The following is a 15,209-nucleotide window of genomic DNA, read 5'->3' as shown; positions in this document are numbered from 1 at the left end:
GAAAGAACCAAGGGGACGGTCTTTGTGCAGATTCGGCCTCGTAGAACTGCTTCTCGCGAGTCTTCTTCCGGCGGCGGCCTCATTGATCCGAGTTCGAAGTTGCCGAGAATGGAAAGGGGGATGAAAAAGAAGAGGGAGAAAGAGGGAGGATTATCCGCGAATTAGAATCGGAAAGGTGGAGATCCATCGGAGGGATAATGAGTTATGTTCTTTTGGGTGAGTTATGCTACTTCTTGGCGTCGTTGGATTTATATTCGCTCAAGTCGAAAAGACTCGACGAAGAGCTAAAATTTATTCCCGCTCTCATTCCGAATTTTTATTCTAATATTCGGCTGATGGTTTTCGATCATTTTTCATTTATTGATGCCTTTTTATCGTTATAGAACTTCTTCGATCTGAAACAGATATGAAAGAATCGTCATTAATACGTGCGATATCTTTATTCGTATTTTATATGAAAATTTGTCTCGCAAAAAATTTATCTCTTTATTTATTGAAAAGCAAAATAAAAATTAAAAATGAAAAATTTCATAATTATAGCAAGGTCAAAGTGGCAACGAGATAGAACGAATTTTCAGAAACTGGTATATTCAATAACAAATTCAGCGTACAGAATTATCGAAAGCGAAAAGTATAAAGTTTTTAATAGTAAATTCTTGAAAGGGATGAAGTTGAGGAAACAAGGGAAATAAGGGAAGCGTAGGGAAAGAACATAACAGAGAAACCTAACGCGCATTAAATAAAATTTACTGGAGGAAACATCGGCAATCGAAGGAAACTTAATAAACCGGTTAAAGAAGGGAACGAAGCGAAAGAAAAACGGGCGCGACGAAGCGGAAACGGCGACATGTTTAATGGAAGAGAGTGGAAGAGAGTCAGGGCACATCGTATGAAGTTGGCCGGAATAGAGCTCGGCCAGGGCCAGGCGCGGAAATCTATTGCAAAATAATAAGTTATCTGCCGGCGACTTTTGCCGACGTGTCGTCCGCGGCTGCTTTCTCCCCGAGGTTACCTCATTATTTCTAACTGATGACGCTATAATTCAGCTTCTCGCGACGTACAAGAAAATGGACTTCCCGGCCTCGTCTTGCACTTCGTCGGAACCTCTAACTCTCGTCTCTTCCCTTGGTTCTTCGCTCAACCAGTAAGTGTGTATGTGTGTGAGAGAGTGAATGAGAGAGAGAGAGAGAGAGAGAGAGAGAACGGCGACAACGGCGCACAGTGTCTGGCCTTGCTATTCCGTCCAATTAAATGCCTAATCAATTATCCGCCAGTAGAGGGACGAGTTCACGCCCTTTCTTGCTCGTAGCTCCCGAAACACGTTCTCCTTGTCCCGTCAGCCGCCCTGCCGCGAAGAAATTACCAAGGTATCAAGGGGATCACCCCTGACCACCCCCGTGTTTCTGCCGCCTCGATAATTGGCCTACCAAACTTGCCGGAATTTGTGCAAGCCTGAATTCGTGTCGCGAACCTGTCAAACAACATTGTTCGTCCTTCGGGTAGCGCAGCCTGCTTTGGGATTTCGTGATGAGTATTTTCTGAAATATTTATGTTTAGTGGCGTTTAATTGTCGCGTCGTGATTTGAAGAACGTTTCACTCGATTAAGTTTGATTTATGGGACTGGTATAACGTAGCTGTGTCGTGGTTAATTGAGATAGCGATTTTAGAGAAAGATATGACATTTCTCTGACTTGAATAAATCGTTTCACACAATCTACGTACTTCTGTATCTTTGAAACTACTGTAATCTTCGGATTTTTATGTTTCAATCTAACCCCGATCTCTCGTTCTAGCAAAGGAAAACGTTCTGTTGGGAGAGGACGTTTAACGTAAGATTGAGACGAGAAGTCACGCGTGCTAATGAGAATTTTCTCATATTTTGTTCGAGCTTGATATAACATTAGAAAGGTACGATTGGGTATTTGAAAATGATCGAAAGGATGAGGCATTACATTTCAAATAAATACGTAAAAATCCGCAATCTAATTATAACCGTAAACACAATCCAGAATTATCTTGCACCCAAACGTAGTCCATGTTAATACTTTTCTACTTTCGTCTCAAATTTCTTTGGAAAAAAGAAAAAGAACAGAAACTATCTTGTTAAATAATCTGTACTTTGATCAGTAGCATTTAATGAATAGAGAAACCGAATATTTAATCTATATTTAATCTGCATGGTATTATGCTTAATGGATTAAGGAATCGAATCTATATTTGTTCTATATAGTAGATAATGAATAATGAAACTGAAACGAAATGCCTCACAAGTCTCCACTATGTTATTTTCCATCATTTCGGCTCACGTATGTATATTCGGCACACGACTGTTAATAAGAGCAAGATGAGAATTACACGTGATTTCACAGATCTGAAAATTCGACCAACGTTTCGTTTTGCTGATGGCGTACTAATTAGAAGGTCGCCAGCAAGGGAAACGTTCCCGTGGTGGAAAAGACCGAAGATGAGAGCCACAGAGTTCAAGATATAGTCGCGTAGGAGGTAATTTAGGAATTTGGGAGGGAGGAAATTTAGTAAAGCCTTGACCGTGCACAGGGCTCATCTGCCGGTCTTACGAACCCGACGCGAAATTAACGCTTTGTACGCGGCTTCGAAACTGCGAAACACCGCGAGGTAACGCCGGTGTATAAAAGGCCGCTTCATTAACTTCGTTACAAAGAACTCTTCCCTTTCTCCTCTCGTCTCTGTTCCGCATATGTATTCGTGGTATCAGTTAACATCTTGGCGATCGAACTTGGTAAAAGCTGTAACTTCTACAACTTTTCTTCCGAACGTCGTTTTGACAAAAAGGATCCCTCAATGAAGAACAATCATCATTAGGAATCACGGGAGAATCATTGGGAAGAAGTGACAATATGTTTTCTTTTCTTTTTGGGGAAAATAGCTTAAGAGTTTTCAGGAAAAATTGTAAGGAATTCATGTAGGGAAATAATAATAGAATTTTTAATGAAATTATAGTATGAATGTGTATAGTAAATAATTTGAAAAGGAAAATGACAATACGTTTGTGATGAGTAAGTAGTTTGAGAAGTGTTAAGGGAAGTGGTAGATAAATAAGAGAAGATCATTTATTGATAATTTTAATGAATATTGTAAAACGAATTTACATGGTAAATAATTTGGAAGGGAAGCGACATTAAATTTGTAAATGAAAATTTATGGAGCCTTGTTATGGAACGCTTTTACATTGGACATTACAATATTTAACATAAATTAATACTTTATATTTGCTATTTTATTAATATTTCGTAATGAATATTTTATCATGTGTTTAATATAAATTATAAATTATAAATTAATATTAATTTATCATTATAAATTAAATTGTTCAATAAAATAACAACCATATACATACATAGATTATGTAGAGCGATTATATTTACGGTACTTTGATTGTTTTGTAAGATTATAATGAAAGATCACATTAATTCCACAATGTTATTTGTTCGTAATTAATTTTAAGATACATGCACGCGTAAGAAATAAAAGGACTATTTAAATGATTTTCGGAATGTAGCGTCCATGCATAATGAATTCACAGTAATATGTCTGGCTAAAGACGGTTCATTACTACTTCCACTGCTTTGCTCCGTATCACATATGTATTCTTCGTTTATCTTGCATATAATCATCCTGTAATTTTTCATCATCCTTTAATAATCCTTTAATAATCCTTTAATATCCTTGCATGAAAATTAATTATTATGCTTCTCAGAAATCTAGAGAGATTTATATAAAGTTAGATTATGTTTTTGAAATAAACCATATTTTTGTTTCTATATAATGACAAAGAAAAAGGCGAATTCAATACGCTGTCTACGAGTGATCTTGATAAAAGAGAAGATTTTATTGAAACAGATACAAAGCTTTCTATTTCTTTACTTTCCGTTCAAAGCGTGCTCAAATAATATTTGACATATGTATATCTCATACCGTGATATGACAACTTGCATTGCCTGCATCATTCTCAAAAGAGTCATTTTGTAAAAACTATTGCAACCAATTAAATACACGATCATGAGAAATATAATTATTTAATTATATTTGAACAATTATTTGATAACATTTATTCAATTTCGATGAAAGGTAAACGCAAATCGTAATTACGGTTTTATAACACGGAACCAGGAAGAGGAAATGCACTTGTTTGGCGCACATTGATAACGTGAAAACAAAATAAATAAATTTGATATATATCTGATGCTATCCTAATATGAAAGCATCATTGTCTCTAGATAAAGGTTACACGAAACAAAGCAATACGTGAACACAGGAAAATAATTCTATATGGCATGTCAGTACCACAGAAACACAATGACCAGATATCAATAAACAAATGATGAGAGAGCAGCAGTTATCGATGCAACAATTAGTAGAGTCATGATGAACGGTTTCGGGCGTTAAAGCGTGCTGGACAAAACCGATCGAAGAAGGTTTATTGAAGACAGTTTAATCGGTCGTTAATTCTTGCTTGAATTGTAGAACACATCCGCTACAAGCTGGTCGAAATTTTACGCAGATCGCCGATTAGTAATTCAATGGACGCCGACTGGATTGAAAATTTCCCCCGGAGTAGCGGTGATTTAAATGAAAATGATTTGCGCGGCACGCGTAATATGGGATAATTGCGTTTCGTGCGAGACTTAATGGAGTTACGCCATTTTAATTATACATCTCGCGTCGGATCGTGTTTTCCTCTGTGGCGTATTCTTCGGGCCCCCGGTTTTTCATCGCGTTACCATCGCGACTTTTATTCAGTTTCGTTGAAAGGAAAACGCCATTCGTAATTACGGTTTATAACGCGAAACCAGGAAGAAAGAGGAAACGTGCTCGTTTGACGTTTATACTTATATTTTCCGTTAAAATATCGTGAGGAATTTTTCATGGAAATTTACGTAAATTACCGTATCCTTGTGGAAATGGATTTATCGAATTTCAAACTGTAGAAAATATTTAGGTTGAAAAGCAAATGGAACGGAGCGAGAAAACTGTGGCTGCGGAGTGAGAAAGTTTCCAGTCGACAATATGGAAACGAGAGGGGGAAAATCGAAGTTACAAGAAATTTATCAGGCAGTAAAGTTATGAAAGTGATGGAAGAAACGTTCCTTTTCGAGATTTCGATCGATGGCAAACGCGACTATCATTTCCAACGGTTTTAGTACATTTTGATTTGCCAGGAACCGTGTTTGCTTTTCCTGCTTGATAAAATCGGTCGGATACAACTAGATTACAAAAATATTACGTTAATTTTACATTGTGAATATAATTAAATACGTTGATGTTACTTTATATCTAAACAGCAGTGAATAATTTTCTGCCTAGTGCGTTTTAATAAATTCATAGTATAAATAATCAACGATGTTAATTTATCATACAGATTCGTTTACAGTGGCTTTAGTTTCCATTTTTGTTCGGTTGTAATTATTTTAATTCCGTTTGAATCATATTTGTAATTTGGAATTTCAGAAATGGAATATTTTAAAATATTTATTGAAAATACAATGAATTGCCATTATAAGACCATTCTAGTCGAGGCAACACCTTTTCACATTTAATCCAGTTTAAAGTAGAACCTTAACAACAAGTTGGCTAATGATAGAATGGTAGATCGATTACGGCAACGAGTAAGATTTCGAATTGATTTCGTTTTCAGGTTTCCGGGCATTTATACAACACCGGTCAGTTCCTAGTATTCAGAGCGGATCGGGAAGCGAAGGTGCGAGTCAATATAACAGGTGGCCCACTCGCCTATCATTATCAATTCGAAGAGATCTACATACACTATGGAATGGATAACGATTACGGATCGGAGCATCGCATTAACAATTACGCTTTTCCTGCAGAGGTGAGTAAAAGGTTTAAGAAATTAAACGCGAGCGTATTCCATTTCGCGAGAACGATTGCCATTGGAAGAATATTTATTATAAATGAAATTTAGCTGAAAACTTACCAGAGAAGAAGAATTATAAGATTGTTCATAAAAAAGTGATTATAAGAATTTATTAAAATATGCAAGGTACAAAATTATGAAGAGAGAATATTATATTCCTAAACCGTAGCTAAATATTACACCGGCAAACACATATTGTTCGTGCACAAAAATCGTTGAAATCTATTTCTATTTTCTAGAAACGATTGAAATGATAAAAATCAAAAATGATCACTTGACAAACCGGAAAAGAATGTCGGGCAAAACGTAGCGAAATTCGTTAACAATTTTATGGCCGCCGGTTGAAAAGTCGAAATTCCAGAGACTTCGGTCGTACGCGGAATTTAATATCTGCAGTCCGGTGAAACTTGATAAAATCCGGTCATGAAATTGGGAAAAGAAACAGGAAAAAATAACAGAACAGAGAAAGAAACGATTTCATATCACTTAAGCTATGAAACGAATCTAATTTCAAACAATATCACTGTTTTATTCTGTACAAAATAAAATCATGGAATAGAAAAATAGAGGAAATTCATTCGAACGAAAATAAAATATAAATTAGGAATAACGTATTTAACGTACGATGGGAAATTATTTGTTAAGCGAAAAATTTTAAAGTCACTGAATTTTTCACCGACATTGACCATGTTGATCATTCTCGACTCAATATTGATGGTTCTCGTTGAAAATCTGTCAGTCCATCTGCTTTTAATTATATATTATCATGAGCCTTCGCTTCAATGTGGAAATCGAAATCATCGAAACGAATCTTTTTCGTGTCTCTCTTTCCACTTTCAGTTTAACGTTGAAAAAGTAAATTCAGTTGTTTCCTGTTTTCATCTTTCTTTTTTTTTTTTTTTTTTTTTTTTTTTACTGTGCCGCTCCAACAGAACAAATGGTAGGCAATTTTTGTCTGTCCACTTTTTTTTTACGCGTTGCTGGTCCCATGGTCGTTCTTGCTTATTGCCTAAAAATTGCATTCTGACGAAATTCAAAATCACACAGCGTGTCGGAGCTATGGGATGAAGAAAGACGCGAGGTAGTAAATTATCAAATGACATATGGTTGGACCACTTTAGAATTCGAGAAAGTGTAATTAAAGTATGCAGGACATGTAGGCACCGGGTGTTCTACGAAAATAATTAAAACGATGTACAATAAAATCCATAAACTAATTTTGTCAAATTTTACTCTATCTGTTCGACGTTGTATTGCCATATTTAATTAACACGCCATTATATTAAAATTAAACTATCATATTTTGTATCAATTATTAATTTTCATATTCCCAATATTAAAATGAACACTCCTAAATAAATAAAATGCTAACTACACTAGGTTGAAAGTACAAAACAGCTTAAAAAATATTAGAGAGATCTCTGATATTCGTAACGAGAGTCATCAACGAATCATGGACAAGGTTAAGGGTGCAACCAGGACGCAGGAACCTGACAGCGTAGTTAATCGAAATTAATCACGGAGCCGACTTCGTAACGAGACAAATTAAACATTCGTTAAACGCGACGTGACGATGACCCAATTAACTGCGACCTGCTCATCCTGCCGGCAAGCAGACCCTCTCCATGTGCGACCCAATTCTCTTCTCCTGGACGGTCGGCGAACCGCGAAAGAATATCGTCGAGCTACGTTGCCCGTCCTCCACGACTTCTCGATTTTAATTAGTGTAGAAGGCAACACGCTCGTTTCCACGATTTTGTTCCCCGTGGCGGAAAAATATAAAAGTTACTTTTCCTGCGGGTCACCTTTGACTTCTAAATTAGGCTATGATGTTAGTGGAATTAATGTATTTGATATTTTACTCGTAAACGTATATTTTCCATAAGATTTTGGAGTTCGTTCTTTACTGATACATCGACAATGATAATTTTTTTTTATCGAGAGATTTTCAATAATCCAACACGTTATACATTAATCCACAAGATACACAATTTTACTACATAAAACACGAATTGCACATATATTATTTTCTTAAACTGTTAAGTATAATTTAAAAAAAATGAAACAAAGTAACGAACGAACAATGATAACGTGACAGACAGAAAGTAGAAAGAAAATTATTTAAATGACAAAGATCCATCTTAAAAATACGAGGGAGAAAAGATCGTCTCGCATTCAGGACCATTTAATTAAAGAAAAAAATAATTAAATAATTTCATTGGCCTTTGAGAAAGCAACTTGTAACACTTATAATCTCATGCATCTTTAAAAACCAGTAATTATCTCACTCGATGCTATCCTAAAATTGTACAGATGATATAAATACGGTGCAGTATTAATATGCGCACACAGTATTCTACCGATTGATATTTCGCGTCTCACTACCTATTTCGATGAAATTAATATCGGATTCTCGATAAAATTCCAACGAAAGTAAATACAGTGCCGCATGATCAAATGGAAATATCCAAATAATCTCCATGCAAATATCCAAAAATTTGATAACACTTTATCTCCGTCATTCATTGTATTCACTAACGAATTCATTTATATACCATACGAAACCATATTCGCCAAACATAAGTAGTCAATGGTAATTTCTTTTTTCTTTTCCTTTATTCCCCTTAAACATATTTTTATTGTATCTTATACAAATAATCTATTACTATTTTAAATGAAACGTAGAAAGCCATTCATTTTCCTTTACAAACCAAAAGTTTGCGAATGAATATACTCGCTGATAAAAATGATTAATTTTATTAATGGGTTAAAATAATCCCACTAATCTTTCTACTATTAAATACAAAAAAACATATGAAAATCAAAGAAATGTCAATACCAATATTACAACACTATCTTGCTGAATCAGCAAAAAAATAAAAAGAAGTAGAAACAAACGATTTTCCACTTCAACTGCCCTTCAAACCATCTTACACACGTTCATAGCTCTTCAAACGTAATTCGAACTTGCAACTAACTTTTTTCACTGTCGATATAACTCATATTACATCTTAGAATTCCCACATTTGACATGAACAAACCGGATCAAACGACGTCAAACCACACAGAAAGAAGTTGCCCGAATGGATCATAAGCCGGAAAACAATTATTTTCGAATCAACGCGGCTGCGACGCGGTTGAAATCGATTCGAGGTTAATCGAGCACATAATTCAGCGGCAACGCTGCGTGTTTGCACGCAGCAAATCCGAAATCCACACGCGAGCAGGTGCGAGCGGGACGCGGCGCAATCAGCGGCCGTGCTTGTGGCCCGCAGCCGCATCCATTTTCACCGCGTCCTTCTTTCGCGCTTTTTCCGACCTGTTTTCCGCCGCGCCGACCGTGTAACTCTCGCTGACGAATGAACTGGCGAACTACCACTGCGCTGAATGATAAATCCTCAACTCGTCGCGTTTCCAGATCTGTGTACGCGTATGTATGGCTGTGTACATTCCCATTCATAAGTATTAAGACACTTGGAGAAACTCAAGTTAACCTGAGAAATTATTAGAGAATTGTCGAAACGTTTAATCCTCAGCAGGAACCTCTAATAATTTATCTACTAATAATCTTAATGAATTGCCAAGTCAAAAGTTGTAGGTTAGGAACTTCTATTTTATAATTTTAAGATTTGAACGATTTGTAGTTCGCAAAATTTTCTGCAGAGCTGATATTTGTTTCGTTGTTAAATTTGATGCTATTACCCAAGAAAATTATTGGATCGTTGATAATTTGTAAGTTGTATCTTGTAAACATTCAATAATATTATTATTGTAATCGTGCAAGGGACAAAATTAATGGATTAATTTATTTCTTGTAACAATATCGTACATATTTTATGAAATTAACGTTTAATAGCATTGAATATTATGTTTCCCATTGTTGTCTAAATAGAACTTCAGAAATGGAAACGTATTTTCATTTTGTGCATACACGTGACTTTAATTGCTGGGAGAAATAATTTCCTTCTTCTGTGAAAAGGTTATGAACATGTAGATTAACTAAGGAGAGTAAAGAATACTTAATTAAGATTTCTTAAAAGCATGATGTAATTTCGTATTCATAAGTGCTTTAAATATGTAAGAAAATTGTAATTCGTTCTGTAGGGAAAGAAATGTGCGAAGGAATATTAATTTTGGTACAGAAGCAAGAAATTCTTCGAAATTCTAAATGGAATTCTCATGTATCCTCGTTTTAAACATGATTTTCTAAATATAGGATAACTCGTAATAATTTCGAATTAAATTTATCAATCTGAGTGTCAATATATCACGCTCTTTAAACGTATCAACGTTAGCTGTAATTGAAATTCTGCGGAAATTACATGAAACTAATTTCATGTAACATTATGAGTTTTGTTACTTTTGACGTTGAGAAATTGATACCAATCTTGAAAGCTACATATTCGAATCAATTAATTTTCCAATTGTATATTTCGAATCCCAGGATTCTTGAATATAATCGTATTCCTGTATCGCATACATATTATACGAACGGTTCTTTTACTCCCAGTAGCATAAGTCAACTGCGCGCTCAGTAGCACAAATCAATCATAAACGGCCAGACTGCTTCCATTGACATAAACAAACGTTGCACGATAAATTTTACAACGATGCAGCTTAGCATATATCAATGAATCACCGGCAGTGCGAGTCAATAAATATTGAATCATTAACAATTCCAGTAGCAAGAGTCAGCCTTGAATCATTAACTATCAGTGAGAGTACATATCATAACTGGATGCGTGGTCTGGCATAATAATTCCAAAGCTACCATCTACAAACATTGATCAATATACGTACTTCCACGCTTCTTCATTTTTTTTTACATATTTTAATTAACTCTTTCGATTATAGTAATGCTTTTTTGTACAACTTTTGTCCTACAACTGTGCGATAATAATTAATATAAATATTATAAATAGACTATCTAATATGATAGAATATTATAATGTTGAAGATAGAACAAAAATTTATTTCAGTAATTTTAAATGTTTTTTTATCTATATATATAAAAGAATTAAAGAAATCGTAAACTAATTTCGAACAAAGAATAGGCTCACGAAACCATTTATTAAGGAAATAGAAGAGACCTTGAAACACTAATGGCCGGAACTAATATATTGAAAAGTAGTAGTAATTACGCTCAATAATAATGGCGAAAGATCATGCTAGCCGCAAGGCAATTATGATTAAAAATTACTCTTGTTCCCGAGCTACCTTTTACATTAACTATTATTCGTAACTGTTCGACGTGCGTGTTCTCAAAAATATTCATGTAGATTCATGTAACAATGGGAACAAGGACAGGCCGATTTTACAGTTCTATTAAGACCCCTCCGATTCTTCATGTCGCAATTATTTATTTAGTTACACGCGATTCTGCGGTCTCAACGAATCACTGATTGTTTTTAATAATCACGAGAAACAAAGTCGAATGAATCGACTATTACATGCTTCATGACCTGTTCCAGTCGTATGTGCTTTTCTTTTTTCTGTCTGTTTTTTTATTTCATTTTACGTTTGTTGTTTCTCGTTTTATCAGAAAGGTAGATCATTGCGACGGCAAACACAGCTGGTCCATCGTCGTTTAATTGCAAATAAAATTTTAATCTGGAAAGGGATTGCATTGATTCCCGGCGTAAACTGCCTCCGCGATTTCCATTTTTATTCGACCGGGACTCTGTGCATATCTGCACGCAAATCGATTGCCGTTCGAATTCGTAAACGACCGAGAAAAAAGGAATGAATGATGCGTCTATCTTCCAACATTCTGGCTCGTTGACGTCCTAATAGAGATAGAAAGCTGATATTTTCGAAAGGCTGGATCGTGAAAGTTTCAATTTGCTTCTTCATTGTTATATTATAGATCATTCCCGTTAATATCTACATATTAATTAATTATGCCCAAGAACATTAAACTTCGTTTGATTTAACAGCATTTTCATATAATTACAAAAATGAAAATGAAAGGTAAAAACTTATAAAACGTTTCTTCGTTGAAGAATAATGCTACCTACAAATACTTTTGGTAGCCACTGTATTTCAGTGCCAAATATCACAGCAAACACTTCTTCTTACATCATTAACACCACAAAAGAGATCGTATTAAACATTTGCTAAAAACACTCTGTAAAAAATTCCAAAACTTATCAAAATCAATCTTAAAAATCTTTAACTCGGTATCATCATCGTCTAAACCATCCATCTATCTAACTAGTCGGATCAATAATTAATCGACAATACGATGCGCTAGGCTAATTCAGTCTAGCACGCCGGCCATAAATTCGTGACTCTCAAACCGGGAACGCCTGTGTGGACATCCGGTTCAGGTGCTGAGACAAGGAGGGACCATTCGAGGAGCCACTCGAGCCACTCCATCAGCTCCTTCTCGAGTAGGCTTTCGGCATCAAAGCGGCTCGTCGCTCAAACATGCCGGTAATGGTTCAGACTCGCTCGAGTACCGTGGCTCTGCGAATCCCCTTGTCCTCCTGCCAGCCCTTTCAAGCAGACCCTTCGCCCTTCTCCGTGACCCGTGCTTCTTCTCGCTGTCTCCCTTCCACGCCTTCTATTCTCCTATTTCCGTTTTTCGACGGACAAGACGACACGACGCTGTCTCGCACGGATTTGCTTCGATATTTTTGTACCACAAGGTTTCGTATACAGTTGGGGACAAAAATAAGGATATGGACAGGTAATAGTAAAAGGCAAAATTTAATCGAACTAATATTATCGTTATATACTTATTTATTATGTATTCTCATAATAAATAGAGTTTAGTAAATAATTGAAATAATATTTTTGTGTAGACGAAACATAGTTAACGAAGCATCGTTGATATCTAACAAAGACGGTAATTTTGTAAGTAGAGAAATTCTGTTTTCGATTGAAAAATTCTTCTTCACGAATTAAAGATTCGTCTTTATGAGATATTCAAATTCGTTGTCCCTAATTTTACGCATAGATAGGACTGGCATCTTTAATATACAATCGTAAATTGGGTTTTCAATTTTAAATAAAAATTTACCATATAAAATTTCGTTCTGTACGAAGAGAGATGTTAAGCTGAATATTTCTGTAACATCGTGAATTAAATCGTAGTTACAGTTGTTTGAAGAAGATTTTAATGATAAAGCGATTTAAATTGAAATTGAAACTACTTTCATTTGCCGCATCTGGGGACGAAAGTAAATGGCCGTTTGACGATTAAATCAGCGAAGACGGATTTCGTAAATACGTTAACAGACATTCTCGCCGCGGGCGGACGGACTATATACTCTATCACGAAATTCTGAGATTATAACTTGAGCTCTAACCTGGTTCCGGTTCTCATAGAGCAAAGCGATCCCACCTCTCCGTCCCCATAGCGTCCCAATAAACCCGGTTAACCCGTTCTGTTATCTCCACCTCGCTCTTTGACCCTCTATCCATTACATTTTATCTCGTAATCTGTTCTTTACTTTTGATCACTTTGTGGATACACTCTACATATACAACGACGTTCCATAACGAAGGATAATATCCATTAAAAATTATTCAAAGGTAGACTTGAATTAAATTGAATTATTTTAATTGGGACGAGTTATTTATTTTAATCGACGATTATGAAATAATATTTGATTATTTGAAAAATTCCTAGAGGGCAGACTTTTAGGAATTTTTCGATTTACAGGATTTACGTTAGGTATTTAGGTATGAAAAGTTCCGCAAGACCTAAGTAATTCATAATGTACTTAGATTAATGTATTAGGTCATCCCATAAGTTCATGCCGTTTTTCGAGCGGTTATATATGTTAAGATTGTTTACATACCTTTCAGTTTCATGAAAAAATGTAATCCTCCTCTCGTTGTACAACTTCTTCCCATTTTTCAAGTGCATTGGTTCCTTATCGCCGTATGTTTATAAATCGACACATGAAATGTATATACAAAAGTCAGCACGAACTTATGGGATGACCTAATACAATGTGAAGTTGAAACTGTTGAAAATTGTGGATCTTAATAGTTGAAATAATGGTATAGGAACACTAAACCTACACTTGGAATTAACATTAGAATAATTATATATTTATATAATGGATGATTTCTAAGATATTCATCGATACACACTTGTACGCGTCTCAGCATTTTCTTCCATACCCGACTGTTAACCAACTGAACAGTTTACATTCATCTGTTTTCTAGACGCCACGCACACACATACCTCCACACGTTGATATTCACATACAAGTATTTCTACTACGCATCTAACCTAATCCAGCACATAAAATTATACGTATCTCAATAGAAATTTTGTGTTAGCGTATGTATACGAGCAAATTTTCAAAGTCATCTTTCCCGAGACTGAAAGCTCGTAAGCAAAAAAAAAAAAAATTGTTCCACATTTTCAATTTGTAATTTCTTGAAGAATCACCCATCTCTCAGTTTTATTATCGGTAACTGTACTCTCTGTGTTATCGTACGGTTAAAAGTTTAATAATTATGATGATGATATAACATTCTTTTTCCTATTTTCACTCGTATATAAATTATGTTAACAGTATTTAAGAAACATGCCTGATACACGTTTGTATGTTCTTATTAAACGATGTATCTGGTGAGACGGTAATTTTCGCTCAAGTTATCAGCATGATCGGTGCTGTATCATTTCCCGGGATTCGCAGTATCCGGTGCACGGAATTTGCTTTGTGCCGTTCTTGTTTACAGTCTCGTACAAATTGGCCGTAGCTGCGGTTGATGCCCATACAGACGTGTCCCGTTTGTATCGGTTAGACCGATTACCATCTCTGTTTGCTTTAAATCGCGAACGGTTCGATCAAAAGCTGGCCGATTGGAATTGAAAAAAATAAAAAGAAATGCGCGCCAGGGATCATCCTAATCGTTCTTTCATTATCATTCTACGAACGTTGCACTATGCAGCAACCATTGTCTTTTTGTTTCCATCGTAGAATAGAGAAACACGACGAGATTCGTTTCTACTCTAAACTTTGGAAAAATTGATCCACTGTGCTAGCAGCGCGAAGGAATTTTTGAAATCTCTCTATTACTTCTGTATCGGGGGGAAATAGTTCTGGGAACTGTTTGAAGAGAAGTTGTGCAACTAGAGAAACTTTCAGATTACTCGAATTGCGAAGTTAGTTGGTGGATTTTTGGAGAATTCGGGAATTTAACAATTTCGATGTTATCAAAGTTGGCAAATTCTTTACTAGAGTTAGCACTATTTTCATTTTTAGCGTTAGATTAGTGTTGTAGCAGAGTTGCGCAAGTTCTAGAGTTATTAGAATTGTTAAGGTGATTATT

General features: G+C 35.5%; 1 protein-coding gene across 3 annotated transcripts in view; it reads left to right on the top strand.

The window, feature by feature from the left end:
• The window catches only part of LOC126917620 (carbonic anhydrase-related protein 10), a 228,340-nt gene that overhangs the window by 170,022 nt on the left and 43,109 nt on the right, over positions 1–15,209 (top strand). For all 3 annotated transcript variants that reach the window (XM_050724695.1, XM_050724696.1, XM_050724697.1), the window contains exon 4: positions 5,676–5,867. In XM_050724695.1, the coding sequence (XP_050580652.1) occupies positions 5,676–5,867 (192 nt within the window). The remainder of the gene's footprint in view (positions 1–5,675; positions 5,868–15,209) is intronic.

This window comes from Bombus affinis, chromosome 6 (assembly GCF_024516045.1).
Source record: "Bombus affinis isolate iyBomAffi1 chromosome 6, iyBomAffi1.2, whole genome shotgun sequence".
In the NCBI taxonomy this organism is placed as follows: Eukaryota; Metazoa; Arthropoda; class Insecta; order Hymenoptera; family Apidae; genus Bombus; species Bombus affinis.
Note: the sequence above shows the minus strand (reverse complement) of the source record. Positions and strands in the feature narration are given on the sequence as shown.